The sequence below is a fragment of the Puma concolor genome, chromosome E3 (assembly GCF_028749965.1).
Source record: "Puma concolor isolate L17-30 chromosome E3, mPumCon1.1.hap2, whole genome shotgun sequence".
In the NCBI taxonomy this organism is placed as follows: domain Eukaryota; kingdom Metazoa; phylum Chordata; class Mammalia; order Carnivora; family Felidae; genus Puma; species Puma concolor.
Genome location: NC_141682.1, coordinates 10,232,592 through 10,248,050, shown reverse-complemented (window position 1 = coordinate 10,248,050; position 15,459 = coordinate 10,232,592). Strand labels below are relative to the sequence as shown.

General features: G+C 43.5%; 2 protein-coding genes across 7 annotated transcripts in view; one reads left to right on the top strand and one right to left on the bottom strand.

Moving 5' to 3' along the window:
* TRIM50 (tripartite motif containing 50) overlaps positions 1–15,459 on the top strand; it is a 45,993-nt gene that overhangs the window by 11,598 nt on the left and 18,936 nt on the right. The gene's annotated exons all lie outside the window — the stretch shown is intronic.
* FKBP6 (FKBP prolyl isomerase family member 6 (inactive)) overlaps positions 1–15,459 on the bottom strand; it is a 71,287-nt gene that overhangs the window by 50,730 nt on the left and 5,098 nt on the right. For 4 of the 6 annotated variants that reach the window (XR_015245255.1, XM_086691306.1, XM_086691310.1 and 1 more), the window contains exons 6-8: positions 8,866–9,060; positions 8,629–8,738; positions 7,211–7,303 (exon numbers count right to left, since the gene is read on the bottom strand). Coding sequence is in view for 5 of the 6 variants with exons in the window: in XM_086691306.1 (XP_086547432.1) it covers positions 7,213–7,303; positions 8,629–8,738; positions 8,866–9,060 (396 nt within the window). In the remaining variant the exon portion in view is untranslated. Of the gene's footprint in view, positions 1–1,283; positions 2,734–7,210; positions 7,304–8,628; positions 8,739–8,865; positions 9,061–15,459 lie in introns of those variants that run through there. The other 2 variants (XM_086691307.1, XM_086691311.1) reach the window with 2 other exon arrangements.

The window sequence follows — 15,459 nt, the reverse complement described above, 5'->3', positions numbered from 1 at the left end:
GGCATTTCACAGATATTCAAAAGATCAAGGGACTGTGTCTAACAGTTTGCCTGAAAAACCGACAGGGCCCTTATCTGACAACAAGGGAGCGCCTGCCTGGCCCAGTTACCCTGGGGAAAATACAACTACATTTTGAGGAGAGAAAAAAAAAAGTTGGAGATTCAGAGGAAAAAAAAAAAGTGGAGACTCAGAGGAATAAAGTCAGAATAATAATATATAAAATTACAAAAATACGTTTAAATGAGTTATTTGTTCAGGACTCAGACGAGTCTAACTGGAGGCATGAAACATCCTTATAGACTCAAGCGTCGATTTGTGAGTTTCTTCTTAATCTCTTTGGGAAGAGGGGGATCAAAGAGATTCCCCATCTAGGTCCAGTCACATACTGGATATGGGGAAAAGATGATTTGCTCCTAGGGTTTCCTGGCAACGGACTAGCCCGGCCGGACACAGGAAGGCTATTTTGGAACGAGGGAACCCCTGACCCCAGAGGACATCTCTAGCTTCTGTGGTGGCACCAAGCTCTGTGGGGCCTGCTGCTTTAGTGCTCACTTCAGGCCAACTCTCTGAAGCAGGACGAAATCTCAGAATTTCAGCGAACAGGAATGTATTCTCTGCAGCATGGCCTTTATTTCCACCTGAGCCTCCTGGGAGCTGCTCTGGCTTCCCAGAAAACATTCTTCTTCTTTTTTTTTTTTTTTCTTTTTTAAGTCTGTTAAGATACTCTTTCCCTGAGGCTGGCCACACAACATGGCTCAATCCTCTTAATTCTACAGCTCAAAGGCTTCAGCTTAAGTATGGAAAGCAGGAAAAAAAGGAAGAAATTCTTAAACATCTAAGTGAGGGAGAAAAATCCATGGGCACCTGGTGGTAACACTCCAACTGAAGAGAGCTGCTGAATATATTTAAAGCTTCAGATATCATCTGGGGTTTAGATTTCAAATCCAATGAAAATGGTCAGAGTTGTTTATTCATAAGCACAAAGACCTCCACAGGGAAAGGGTCTAATTCTCTGAGCTTCATGCCTTTCCCAATCTGTAAAGTGGAAACAATCATTTCTCCCTCAGGAATGTCGGAAAGATGAATGGGTTTGAGAACAGACCTACAATAGTGCTCGGACTCCGGGAAGAACTGTTGAAAACCCTTCACTTGGGGCACTCCTGCTAGCTCATTACGGAGCTTGGCCTTACTCCCATAGGTCAGACAGAAGCATAACGTGAATTCCAAAAGCCATACAGAAACAGTGACATGTGTAACTATATCAATAGGCAAAACAGCTGGGAGAATATTTCAAGTTACGTAACATTTAATTAACATCCTTCACATAAAAAAGGGTTTTTACAAATATAAAGACCCAAAACGAGAGCAGGCAAAGGAGATCAAGAGGCAAGTTGCTTTAACAGTAGAGAGAGCCAATTAAAAACACAAAAAGCCGCTCAACTTCACTAGAAATTGGCGATGTACAGTTAAGATAATGTAGCACTTGTGTCCACTGTTTCAGCCAGAAAAATCCACCTGAGGAAAAAATTTTGGGGGAAACTATTGTTAAGAGCTGGGGCCCAGTGCAAATCCCCTTCCTTCTGGTAGTTAAGGATCTCAAAGCATTTTGATTGGTTCCCACCTGCTCAGCCTTAAGAGTGAGTGAGTGGATATCCTGCCCGGGTATACAGAAATTTTTTATTTTAAGTTTATTTATTTATCTTGAGAGAGACAGAGACAACATGAGTGGAGGAGGGGCAGAGAGAGAAGGAGAGAGAAAATCCCAAGCAGGCTCCGTGCATCAGCACAGAGCCCGACGCGGGGCTCAAACTCACAAACCATGAGATCATGACCTGAGCTGAAAATGTGAGTCTGACACTTAACTGACTGAGCTAGCCAGGCTCCCCTAACAGAACTCCTGATCAATTTTTCTATTGCTACGTTCTAAAGTGTGAACAGGCAACCAAAAAACAACTGTGGAAAGTCTGCAACATGAAACATGGAAAAGAGAAAGATGAAAGCAAGTAAGCAGAAAAATAAACATTTCAGAGAACAAAAGAAAATGTGCAATAATGGTCCTTATTTTTTAGAGGTACATAAGGAAATGGGAAATCCTTGTGGATGAAATGACAGTATTATTAGGATCCCCTTCAAATTACACCGACAGTGCTAGGGGTGGGGAAGAAATGGGTGGGGTCACAGATGGAAACACTGGTTCTATGTTGATACTATTAAACCTGAATGCTGAATACATGGGGGAAATCCTATTATTCTACTTGTCTAAGTTTGAGATATTTCATAATACAAAGGTGGAGAGAGAGAGGGAAACTATAAAAGAGGGAAATCTGAAAAGATCTCGTGGTTTCAAATATTTGCTGAAATGAAAAAAAGCCAACAGGAGAGAGTTGGAAATGAGGTATGTTTCCTGGCAGGAGGCAGGGCAGTGAGGGAGTTAAGAGAGACAATTTTACAGAAACGTAAAGGTTTATGGGTGGCTCAGTCAGTTAAACGTCCGACTTGGGCTCAGGTCATGACCTCATGGTTTGGGAGTTCCATGGTCTCTCATTGGGTTCTGTGCTCATAGCTCAGGGTGTGGAGCCTGCTTCAGATTCTGTGTCTCCGTGTCTCTCTCTCTCTCTCTGCCCCTCCCCTGCTTGTACTCTCTCTCAAAAATAAATATTTTAAAAAATGTAAAGAAACATAAAGGATATAGAGGATCCCTGCAGAAGGTCTAACATCCAACCAACAGGAGTCCTAGAACAAGAAGAGAGGGAAAAAGAAGGGGGGAAATGTCATTAAGGAAATATAGAAGAATTTCTTAGCTCTCAAGAACATGAACCTCTAGAATTAAGGTACCTATGTGAAGGACTTGAGCATCTGGGGGCACCTGGACACACACTGAAATTTTAGAGGAGTTAAAAATACAGAGATACATTTTTACCAGCATCTGGAGTTGAGGAGGAGGAGCTCTGAGAAGGGGCAGGACTAGTGACAGGAGTGGAACTGGGGGTGGATGTGCCTGAGGGGAAAGCTGTGAGGGCTAAGTCGGGAGGGATGCACAGTCTTAGAGTGGAGATCTTGTAAGTGGGGTCTGGGGGTGAGGATAGTTACTGTGGGAGGCAAGTCCTAATAGGGGGCTCGTTTCTAATGAGGAAGGGAGCTTTGAAATGGGGGATAGGTTCTAACTAGGGAGGGGATTCTTTTCGTTCTAAAATCTATATACCAAGCTATAAAGTGTGTAATCAAGTGTGAACTGGACACAGAAGGAGTGGAAAAATTTATCTATTATACATCCAATTTTTGGATGTTATTTGAGAATATCTACACAAGGAAGTAAACCAAGAAAAGAGAGCCAGTAAATAGTGGATTCAGCCCAGCAGATAAAAGAAATCCCAGAATGGCAGTTATGCATCAGGCCTATGGAACATTCTCAACGGATTGGTACACAAAATGGGAGATTTCTAAGAGGGAGGTCCCTGAGAAGAAAGGGAAGTCCTAGACTAAATGGTATCACAGAGTTTTAATATGTAGGATTTTTAAAGTTTATTTTTTGAGAGAGAACACATGCACAAGTGGGGGAGGGTCAAAGAGAGAATCCCAAGCAGGGTCTGTGCTCTCAGCACACAGCCCAATGAGAGGCTCGAACTCACAAACCATGAGATCACGACATGAGCCAAAAATCAAGAGTCAGACACTTAACTAAGTTAAGTTAACTGACCAGGTACCCCTGGTACTAGAGTTTTAAAGAGGTAAGGATAAAGGCAAACAGTTCAACAAACAAAAACAAAGGCATTTATAAATTGTAGGGAAAACAAAAGCTCTTAAAAACAAACACACACACACACACACACACACACTGGGTTTTCAGTTAGTAATATTCTTATCACACAAAGGGAGCATAGGTGACACTGTCCCTAAATTCACCTATTTTTTAAACAATATTTATTTTGAGAGAGACAGAGCACAAGGGAGGGGGGAGGGGCAGAGATAGAGGGAGGGAGGGAATCTGGGGGGTGCTCTGTGTGGAATCTTACGCTGGGTCCGATCCCGTGACCCTGCGATCATAACCTGGGCTGAAATAAGGAATTGAACACACCACTGAGCCACCCAGGCACCCCTGAATTCACCTATTTTAGGTCAACCATTTAAACAGCTGAAAATAGCTACGGTGCTCACTTTACATCTCTTTTCCAGACACGATAGAAGTACGGCAACGGTCTCAGATGCTGCTAGCGTGTCAGGACAAGAAGGACACACTCAAGCTCTAACTGAAGACAGCAACACAAGGCACAGAAACAGAACTAGGAAAAAGGTTAGAACCCTACCCCAAGTGTTTCCAGCTAGGTCGGCACCTGTTATAAAAGCCCTCTGGTGGCCCCGGTGAAACCACTAGTACTCAGGAGGGAGCTATGGGAGGTCTCCACCAAGTAGGTAGCTAGGAAACGTCCAGTTGTCAAAGTCTGAACACTGTTAAGTACACGTGCAGGAACACTGCAGCCACTGCACTGCAAACCACAGGTTTGTTTGCAGCTTCAAAACAGCTTATCATACACCAGCTCGGGGTTTGCTATAAACCTTCAGGCCTTCCAAAGTGCAGGAGTCGAAAGGCTGACTTCCATCTTGACCTCTTAGATCACCCCAAGAATACGCCCATCCAGAAGTACGTGTGCGGTCGACATACCCTCTGGAGATCCACCCAGAGGAAAAAGGGTGCCGCAACGGCAATGCCGTGTCTGCTCCTTTGCACCGTGGAGATGCCAGCAGAGCAGCAGCCGCAAAGAGATGCCTCGTTCAACCCGCTGCCTCCGCTAGAGTGAGACAGAAGTCACACTCCGCAGAACAGTGAGAGCTGCAATAGCTAAATACCCTTGATGGGCATCTTCCCTCGAATCTGCCCCTCCCCTTCCTCCCCTTTGTGTTCTGAGACAAGTGGCTTTCCTGCTTCAGTCATTGCTCCCCCGCCCTACTATGCAACGCTAAGAAGGGAGCCACTCGTGGGACTCAACACACGGTAACAGGCCAGAGTCATGCTTCAGGAGTTTTCAAGCTGGAGCCCTGGCTGGTATAGGAAGAAGAGGAAGGTGTGGGGGTAGGGAAGAGCCCGCTCTCAAATAGAAAGGCTGCGAAAGGACACTTGGGCACTCTACAGTAGGAGAGCATGAAGCAGAGGAGACAAAGTTGTTGAGGCCTTCAGAACCGCAGGTGTCCACCTGCTCAAGTACTGGCTGTTCAACTCCGATTCTGTGAGTGCCCCAAATCCCTTCAGCAAATCTCTTTTTTAGCTGATGCTCGTTGAAGACAGGTTTCTGTCACTGGCAATAATGAGGGTCCTGACAGCCAATACAAGAGCCAGCTTGGAGGATACGGTTTCAAAAAGGCTGGTTTAGCATTTCGGCTATTTTACACTTGATCCGACCAACATTTACTGAGTGCCAATTATGTGCTGGGCAAGCTTCCAGACACTAGAAAATACAAAGACAGAAAACACACGGTCTCTGATCTCCAAAAATGTAGTCTGTTATAAGCGGAAACTTCGAGACTGTAATTAAGAGAACACTCATTCCACCAGGAGGACCAACATCTTATAAGACAAGATGCAGACAGATCACTAGTATTTAACATCTTGGAAAACAAGAACCAACTGTGTCAAAACTAGGTTGTCGAAAGAATCTCAAAACTTGTTAAGTGATAGAACGCTGAAGACCGAAAAGCCAAAATATGTCACAATCTCAACAGTAGTGGCAGTAAGACAAGAATAGCCATTTTGCAGGCTCTAGGCCCTGAGCTGTCAGCACAGAGCCCTACACGGGGCTCGAACCCACGAACTGTGACATCGTGACCTGAGCTGAAGTCTGATGCCTAACTGAGCCACCCAGGCCTCCCAATAATGGCCATTTTAGACTCAAACACAGTCATTCCTAATTTGACAAAACACCCAAAACTTAGGAATATCTGGGAAACCATCTAAAAACTCATCAGGTCCAAAACACCTTCGAGACGGAGAAAGCTGGGGGGTTAGAGACAACGATGAGGAGCTGCCCTGCTGGATTTCTCAAGATCTGTTTCCAGGACAGACCACTAAATGGTACAACATGCCAGATGACACGACAGTCCAAAACGTCTGGCAAAAAGCCAGCAAACCTCTCTTCCTGCTGGACATTAACAGTAGCCAAATAGGAGAAGTATTCTGGCTCACGTCTCAGTTCAGAAAACCCACTAATACTTCAATGTCCCCGAAAGACCCAAAGGCCAGGGTCACTGGGTCAGAGCTTGTGATAAAGGCAACATTTACTTCTGATACCGACTGGTTGTTTTTGACAGGGCAGAGAACAACAGCTTTTAGATCACTTGCGAAAATGTCTGGGATGAATAGGCCTTTTCACTGCCTTCTTCTCTCCAATCTCTTTTGTAGAGAGATGTAGGTAGCAACAAAGGAGAGATTTATTACCATGAGCCCATTCGGCAGCTGTTTTCTTGTTGCTCCTTGTTTAACTTCTCTCAAGAGAGCTGAGTTATCTACCCAGCAAAGCAGGTGTTTAAGGCAGGTGATTTTGTTTCCATTAATTTTCTTAAGTAATAGTAAACCAGACTAGAGAATTATCTCATGAACTCACAGGGGAACCTTAACCCTGTGCCTGCTAAATCACAAGGCATTTGCTGCAGCAGGAAAGTTAGGTTGTGATCCCTGGTGGTTCCAACACCTTCAAATCTCTCCAACTGACAGTAAGCAGAACTTAAGAGTCACAGCTCATCCCTACTGCCCAACATCTGGATTTTGTCTTAACAATGTGTTAGACACAAAGTGATGCTGGAGGCTTCCAGGAAAAAACAGATTAAGAAGGGCATTACTCTTCATTGCAAAGCCCAGATAAACCATCACATTAATGACTATACTCAACAGTTTCATGTTCTGAGCTACTGGGAGGGAAAGGTTAACATAAAACATGGAAAAAGTTTTTAATTTTAAGGCTTAAGACCGCCTCCACCTATAAATTGAATCTCCAGCTCTGGAACTTTCCAATCTTCACCATGATCATCTTCATGAGAAGGCCTATGGTATATGCACTCTACACAGTCACTGTGCCATTAGCTTCCCACAGGAACTTTCTACCCCTCCCATCTATACTCACTTGTAGACAGCCACTATTCACTAGTGGGCTGAGGAGAACAACCATCCTTCCATATACTGGACAAAATCCTGAAGCCTTGCATGCTTCAGCCCTTTGATTACCTTCAATATTCTCCTACTGTAGAGCCATTATCGTAAGCAGCAAACATTCGGTGACACATTTCTTTCTCTTTATCCGTGTAGTCCCTGTAATAGCTGGAGACAAAAATACACTTAGAGAAAGTCTGTCTTTGTAGGAGGTGACATCTGGTGGCTAGAATACTCCACTCAGGTCCAGAAACATTGAAAATTCAGCAAGCCCTGAACTGAATCTGGAGGCGATGGAAGCCGGACGTGTAGGGGAACCAGGAGAGGCTCCCAGGGAAGGGCTGTTTAAGAAGCACATGGACAACCTGAAGCCCACAATCTGAGAAGATGACAACCTTAAAGGCTGGAGCCACTGTAAGGGCTGCCAGGCTGAGTCTTCCCAAATGGCCTCATACTCGGTGACCTCAGATTTATCTTGAGATTTCTTTGCTAAATAATGGTCAGATTCCAAAATTTCTACATCGGACTTGTAAGTATCTTCAAAGGATACACTTATTATTTTTGGCACCTAGGTGGGACAGGATACTTTTAAAAACCAAAGAAGAGGGGTGCCTGGCTGGCTCAGTCAGTAGAACATGTGACTCCTGATCTCCGGGTTGTAAGTTCAAGTCCCATGTTGGGTGTAGAACTTAGTCTAATTACGTAATAAATATTTCAGTTTAAAAACAATCAGAAAAGAGATTTCTGGACAGTCTTAAAAGGCCTGAAATACAACAAATGGATTCAAGTGTAAGGGGTGCACACAGGATTTTTTTTTTTTTTAACATCAAGGGGCTTCAACTAGCAATCCAGATTAAATGTTTAATGTCAACAGGAGTAGAGAATCTTACCAGTAGAGAAGAACAAAAAAATAATACCTAAGAAACTGGACAGATTATTATGGACAACTCTTATTTATATGTTGATATAGTCAAAGTAGAAAACTTTGAAAGTAACTTCTGTAATCACAAAAAGCTACACTACTGAAAGACTGGTACTGATATTACTTGGACAACAAAAAGTCACCCTCTGGGTATGAATTAGACCTGAAAGATCCACTGCAGATCAAACCAGGATCTACAAGACACATTTCTGCATTCTGTTAAGAACAGTGGTTTTCAGTTGTGGCAAGTAGGGGAAAGTATCTGAAGAACAAGACCTTTTCAAAAAATTACACTGGCCCGCCTGTTATAGAGTGCTTACTTTGGGGGTAAGGGGTGGGGAATAGGGAGATGGGATAGGATCTGGATTTGCAGTTTTGAAGTTTGTCCCAGGCTCCTCAGTGGGAGCTGTTGGTTTAGCACTTCTTAAAGCCAGCTCTAGGGGGCACTGCCTTGTAACACGCTCCACACAACATTGCCAAATAGTCCTTCGCCAGGTGGACAGACATGAACCACAGCCCCAAGGCTCATCTCTCTCTCTTTGGTTCGTACTCCCGCAAACAGAGGTCTCACCTGGCCAGTTTCTTCAGCTCGTTATTGATGTCATGATTGAAGGGCTGTTCCTTCTGGGCTCGGACTAGAAAATCTCGAGCCTTCTGATACTCAGTCATGATAAGACAGGCCTGTCAAAGGATGGAGTTTTAAAAACACACTTGGTTAGGAAAGACCGTGTTTTTCTAGGGCCCAAGTTGAACATCACCACTACCTTTTCTTGGGCATTCGTTCCCCAGTCCCTGCCCTCCAACACACCTGTCCGCACCGGAAGAGGGCCTTGGCATTCTTCCGGTCAATGATCAGAGCCTGTTCTCCATAACGCAGGGCCGTGGCGGGCCGCTCCAGCTTCAGGTATGTAAAGGACAGGTTAAGGAGGACAAGAAGCTTGGCTGCTTCCACCAGGTGCTGCTCTTCAGGGGGTGCTGATCGCCGGTGAAGCAGCAGCAAGGCCTGTGGACAGGGAAAATAGGTAGTCAAGAGGACGTATGTAATCTTGCTATTAAAAGCCCTAAGAATCCAGAAAAAAAATGTATTAGAGCTAAAAAAAAAAAAAAATGAGTTCAAGATCAACACAGGAGAGTTAGCTGTAAGTCTATACTCCAACAATAAACAATCCAAAAATGAGGACGACAACTCCATTTACAATAGCATCAAAATGAAGTCACAATAAATTTAAAATGCAAGAACTGTATATTGGAAACTACAAAACACTGTTGAAAAAACTAAAGGCCTGGGGCGCCTGGGTGGCTCAGTCAGTTAAGCGGCTGACTTCGGCTCAGGTCATGATCTCGTGGTCCGTGAGTTCGAGTCCCGCGTCAGGCTCTGTGCTGACAGCTCAGAACCTGGAGCCTGTTTCAGATTCTGTGTCTCCCTCTCTCTGACCCTCCCCCGTTCATGCTTTGTCTCTCTCTGTCTCAAAAATAAATAAATGTTAAAAAAAAATTTTTTTAAAGAAAAAACTAAAGGCCTAAATGGAAATACATTCCCTGTCCATGGATCATAAGACTTAATAGGAAGACAATACTCCCAAGGTTGATACGTAAATTCAAAGCAACCACTACCAAAATTTCAACAATCTTTGCAGAAATGGTCAAGCTGATCTGAAAGTTTGCATGGGAATTCAAGGGATGTCAAGTAGCCAAAACAATACTTAAAACAAGAATAAAAATGGAAGACTCACACTTTCAATTTCAAAGCTTATTACAAAGCTACAGTAAGCAAGCCAGAGTGGTTTGGACACGTACAGATCAAGAGAATGGAATGGAGAATGTAGATTGAGAGTCCAGAAACAAACCTACACTTGTGTAGAGTCCATGGATTTTCAACAAGGGTACCACCCCCATTCAACGAGGAAAGAGTAGTCTTTTCAACAAATGGTGCTGGGACAACTGGTTGTCAATATGCAAAAGAGTGAGGTTGGATTTCCACTTCACACATATACAAATGCTAACAAAATGGATGATACACCTAAATGGAGGAGTTAAACTGTAAGACTCTTAGAAGAAAACAGATATAAATCTTTCTGACTTTGGATAATGGTTTCTTAGACATGACATGCAAAGCACAAATCACACGAATAAAAAAGATAAGCTGGACTTCAAGTTTAAAAACTTTTGTGTTTCAAAGGATATTATCAAGAAAACAAAGAAAATGACTGAAAAAAGTCACTATAACCATCATTTACTGGTTTAAACTAATAATACAGTGGCTTACTGATGTCACTGTGTATGCCTATAGATGATTTTGTATTTTTGAATGAAAAGACACTTGTACATTCCTGAAAAGAAAAGGAATGTGAAATGACAACTCACAGAATCGGAGAAAATATCTGTAAATCATATTTAAGAAGAACCTACTATCCAGACAATATAAATAACTTTTGTAAGTATAAGAAGAAAATCCAATTAAAAATGGGCAAAGAAGGGGCGCCTGGGTGGCTCAGTTGGTTAAGCGTCTGACTTCAGCTCAGGTCATGATCTCATGGTTTGGGAGTTCAAGCCCCGTGTCAGGCTCTGAACCAACAGCTCAGAGTCTGGAGCCTGCTTTGGATTCTGTATCTCCCTCTTTCCTGCCCCCTTCCCTGCTCACACTCTGTCTCTGTCTCTCAAAAATAAACAAACGTTAAAAAAAAAATGGACAAAGAATATGAACTGACATTTCTCCAAATACGACCTACAAATAGCCAATAAACACATAAAAAGATGGGCAACATCTTTTTAGTTATCAGGAAGTGCAGTCAAAATCATGAGATACCACTCCACACCCACTAGGATGCCTATAATTTGAAAGATGGAAAACAAGCATTGGTGAGGACGCAGAGTAACTGGAACCCTTGTATTGTTGGTGGGAATGTGAAATGTGAAATGTTGCAGCCACTATGGAAAATAGTTTGGCAGTATTTCAAAAAGTTAACCAAGGGAGTTACTACATGAGCCAGCACTTGCACTCCTAGGCACAAACCCAAGAAAAATGAAAACTTCGGTCTACACAAGAACTTGTACGCCAATGTAAAAGCAACATTATTCACAGTAGCCAAAAAGAGGAAACAACAACCCAAGTGTCCACCAACCGATGAATGAACAAAACCCAGTTAAATCCACACAATATATCGTTCAACCTTAAAACGAATGAAATCTGGTATATGCTAGAACATGGATGAACCTTGAAAATACTATGCCAAGTGAAAGAAGCCAATCACAAAAGGACAAATCTTGTAGGATTCCACTTATATGAGTACCCATGAGAGACAAATTCAGAGAAGCATGAAGTAGAAATAAAGATTACTGGGGCTGGAGGAGGGGGAGAATGGGGAGTTACTGTTTAATAGCTAAACAATGTTTGGGATAATGAAAAGTTCCAGAAATGGGCAGTGGTAATGACAGTTTCACAATACTGAATGTACTTAATACCACTGGATTGCATACCTGAACATAATCAAAATGATGAATTTTAGGTTTGCACATTTTTATCAAAATTGAGACAAAATTTTTAAAGAAAGAACAGAGTATTAATACACATTACAACATAGCAATATATTTTCAAAGTTCACCTAAGTGAAAGAAGCTAGACACAGAGCACCACACATTTGGGGATTCTATTTATGTACAATGTCTAGGAATAGGCAAATTCATAGAAACAAAGCAAAATAGGAGCGATCAAGGGGTGTTGAGGGATAGGAGAAGAACTGCCAACAGGTACAAGGCTTCTTTTCAAGGTGATGAAACGACCTGGAATTATGTCGTGTTGATAGATGCACAACCTTATGAATACACGACAAACCACTAAACTGCATTTTAAAAGTGTAAACTTCATGGTATGTGAATTCTAACAATAGCAAAGGAAGAAAAGCGATGAAGGCAAAGCCTGAGCAGGGTCAGAGTGACTCACAGGCAGGACCCCATTTGGAAGACGACAGCCAAACTGGAAAACACATCAGACAAGATGGTGCCGGAGGCACAGAGCCACCAGCCTTCTTTTGCCTCCCCTTTCATCTCCAAGCCCCAGGCATTTGTCACAGAAGTTTCTGTCCATTGCCCTCACACCTTCTGAATTGCTTCAGGTCTCCTATCACCGACCTGGATCTGTCCCCTAAACTCTGGCCCCATTCCTAAACGGAATCATGGGACAATCTGCCACCTAGAAACCATCTTCTACAGGCCACCTTTATCTGACTGTTCTCACCAGTGAGTGAAACTGAAGTTAATACATCTCTTTGCCAGTTATTCCTGTTTAAAAATTTTTCTCAAATGAGAAAGCTTCGAGCAAGTCTATTCTTTGGTTTCCTTTGTCACTCATAAAACATCATCATCAGGTCTAGTTACTCGGTTTTGAAAATATTTCCAAAACTTTTATCTGCACAACTCCCACCTTCTGAAACACATTCCGGGATCCCCGTGACAGGCTTAGCTGCAACACGCCTGAAGCAGTGCCTCACGTGGAATGGAAAATTCACTAACAAAAGTCTGTCCCTTCAACGTGTCCTGCATATGGTGGTGTGCTGGTAAATGTTTAACAATCAGCTCTTGGGGAAGGGGTGCCTTGCAGGGTGTGCCCATTCCTGTGGTGTAAACAGTTTAACCCTGGCCGATCTCAAGCGGCCAAAGTAACATTAACCAGCTCGTAAAACTTCCTGAGCCATTTTACAATTGGCTCTCACGAGCTCCTACACACTATCTGCGTGCTACCAACCTTCACGTCCTCCCTAAATATCACTTTTATAACCTCACTCTCCCCTTCCTTCTTCTTCATCAAGTCCAGACCCATCCGTACACATTTTAAGGTCTTCTTGAATCTGGTTACCTGAACTCTATTTTCCTGGTATTCTCCAAATATAACCTGTGCTGTAGACTAAGTGACCACCAACTGGCCCTTGAACAGGCTCTTCTCACTTCTACACCTTTGCTCATCCTTTCTCCTGCCCAGAATTATCTTCTGCCTCTTTCTTTGCCATTTCATCCTTCTAGACTCAGCTACCGTGCCATTGCTTCCAAGAAACCACTACCAGATGGGCTAGCCCACAAAGATTTTCCTCCTCTGAAAGGCTATAGTACTAGATACTACAGGGATTTCTTGGTCACTGGGAGTACCTTTGATCTCCCTACCTATGTTACCATTACATGAAGCTAAGGACCCTGCCTAGATGGCACATCCCACATGAAGCTGAGCAAAAAGCTGGGAACAATGGCACTCAATCAACACCAATTTCCCCGCTCTGAAGACGGAGAACATTTCTATCATGAGCAGGTAGCAAAACCTGTGGCTGAGCAAGACAGACTTCACACTCACCTTTTAGTCTCTCCTGCCCTGTGGAACAGAAAGGCACAATCCAACAAGAACAAAGAACAAGAGAACTGGTAACAAGCCCAACATGTCAGAACAGATGGCAGAGTCTGACCAACCCAGCACAAGGGAGCACCAATAAAGAAGGGGCTAGTATGCAGCTCAGAGCCCCAGGAACTGACAGAACGAGCCATCAGAGCTACTGTAGAAGTGGAACTGAATAAACAGGACACGTTGAACATTGCCACTCAGTCCCTGTCCCTATGCATCCAGATGGCCACTCCTCCCCACCACCTCCAGGATCATGGAGTCTATCTTCTGGAGAAATGGAATAGAACCAAAAGAGTTCTCGATTCAGGGACAGCAGGGGGCAGGAGGGAGGTAAACTGGTAATGGGTATTAGACGACCGTTTCACTAACAGCCGGAGAGGCCCTCTGTCCCGTTCCCCTGTTCGGCTCCCGGTGGCTCCCAGCACGCTGGTAGCCAGGCATTCACACAGGCAGGCGATGGAGAACAGAGTGGCTCCTGCGGAAACAAGTGAACAGAGACACGTGGGAGGCCAAGTGAGCACACTGCGACGTGCCCTACCAAGCACTTCCGATGCCTCTTTCCCATCCTAATGGGCAGCCGAAGATTGCAAGACATTTGAGGAAAGCCTCTATGGAAGAGACGGCCTCCTGTCTCCCAGTGGCTGTCCTCCCCTCTCCCATAGTAGCAGGATTTTTGGCTGGGCACACGTGCAATCGGAATATAGGGATTTGCTAGCTTTCCTTGCAGCTGCTGGTTATAGCCAAAAGACAAGGTTCTGGAAAACATCACTCAGTGTGAGGGTCACAGGTTCATACTCTCAGCCCTCTCTTTTCCCTCCGGTGCTTGGAATTTAGAGGCCACCATTCTCAACCACAAGGCCCAGAGCTCTGCCCTACAAATGGGAACACAGAGAGATGGAAGAGTGCTCAGCATCGGAAACCATTACAGAGCACAGCTACCAACCAGTCCTGCTTTACTCACCTCAAGCCTTTCACATAAGAAACAGTATCACTGACCTAATGATAGGAGTCTGGGACCTACCACCAAACCTAAGACAAATGGACAATATCCAATGGGCAGGAAAAAAAAAAAAAATCAGGCAGAAAAAGAATGGAGTTTTTTTTTTTTTTAATCTGAAAAGCAGAGAGAAGAAAATTACAACCAATACTCAAAACATAAGAAAAGCTGATGTATGCGTGAAACAAGAACACAATGCTGTGGAAAGTTAAAAAAAAACAAAAACAAAAACAAATGAATGAACCGTTCCTCAGATGAGATGGCAAATAGAGTCCAGGACAGCTCCCAGACAGTGGGATGGCAAAAGCGAGATGGGCAAGGACAGAAAAAAAGGAAAGTTGAGGCTCAATCCAGGAGGACTGACAACCAAGAGTCCCAAAAAAGAGAAGACAGAAACAAGGGCAAATTACCAAAGAAATAGATGAAGGAAGTTTCCCAGAACACAGGACAGGTTTCCTGAAAGATGCACCAGGGGTTCAATACCAACAAATTTTAAAAAACACAAACACCACTGTAAAATTTTAATGACGCTAGAGGAAGAAAGATCCTTACATCCTTACAGAGAAAAAAAGAAAAAGCCACATATAAAGGTACAGGAACCTAAATTTTATCCAGACTTCCTGACAGCCATTGTAAAGCTAGAATCAAACAATATTCTTCAAAATCTGAGGGATGATGGCTGCATGCTAGAATTCCTAGAATTCTATACTCCGTGTGCCAATTGCTAAGTGTGAACTACAAGAATATTTTTGAAATGTAAGGATGTGCTCTATCAGCACAAGGGAGCAAGTAGAGAAAAACAACAGGAAGTCCACAAACAGAACCACAGGGCAGCCCAGGATAAGAACACTGAACCAGAACACCAGAGAGCAGAGGGAAAGCCCTAGCGGGAATTAGAGATCCACATTCCAGAACTAGAAGCAAGAGATGTTAAAAACAGGAACTAAAGCATGTCGAGTATCAACTCACAATGCCAGAAAAAGCAGCAAACAGGCTTAAAGAGGGATCACCTCAGGGGACCA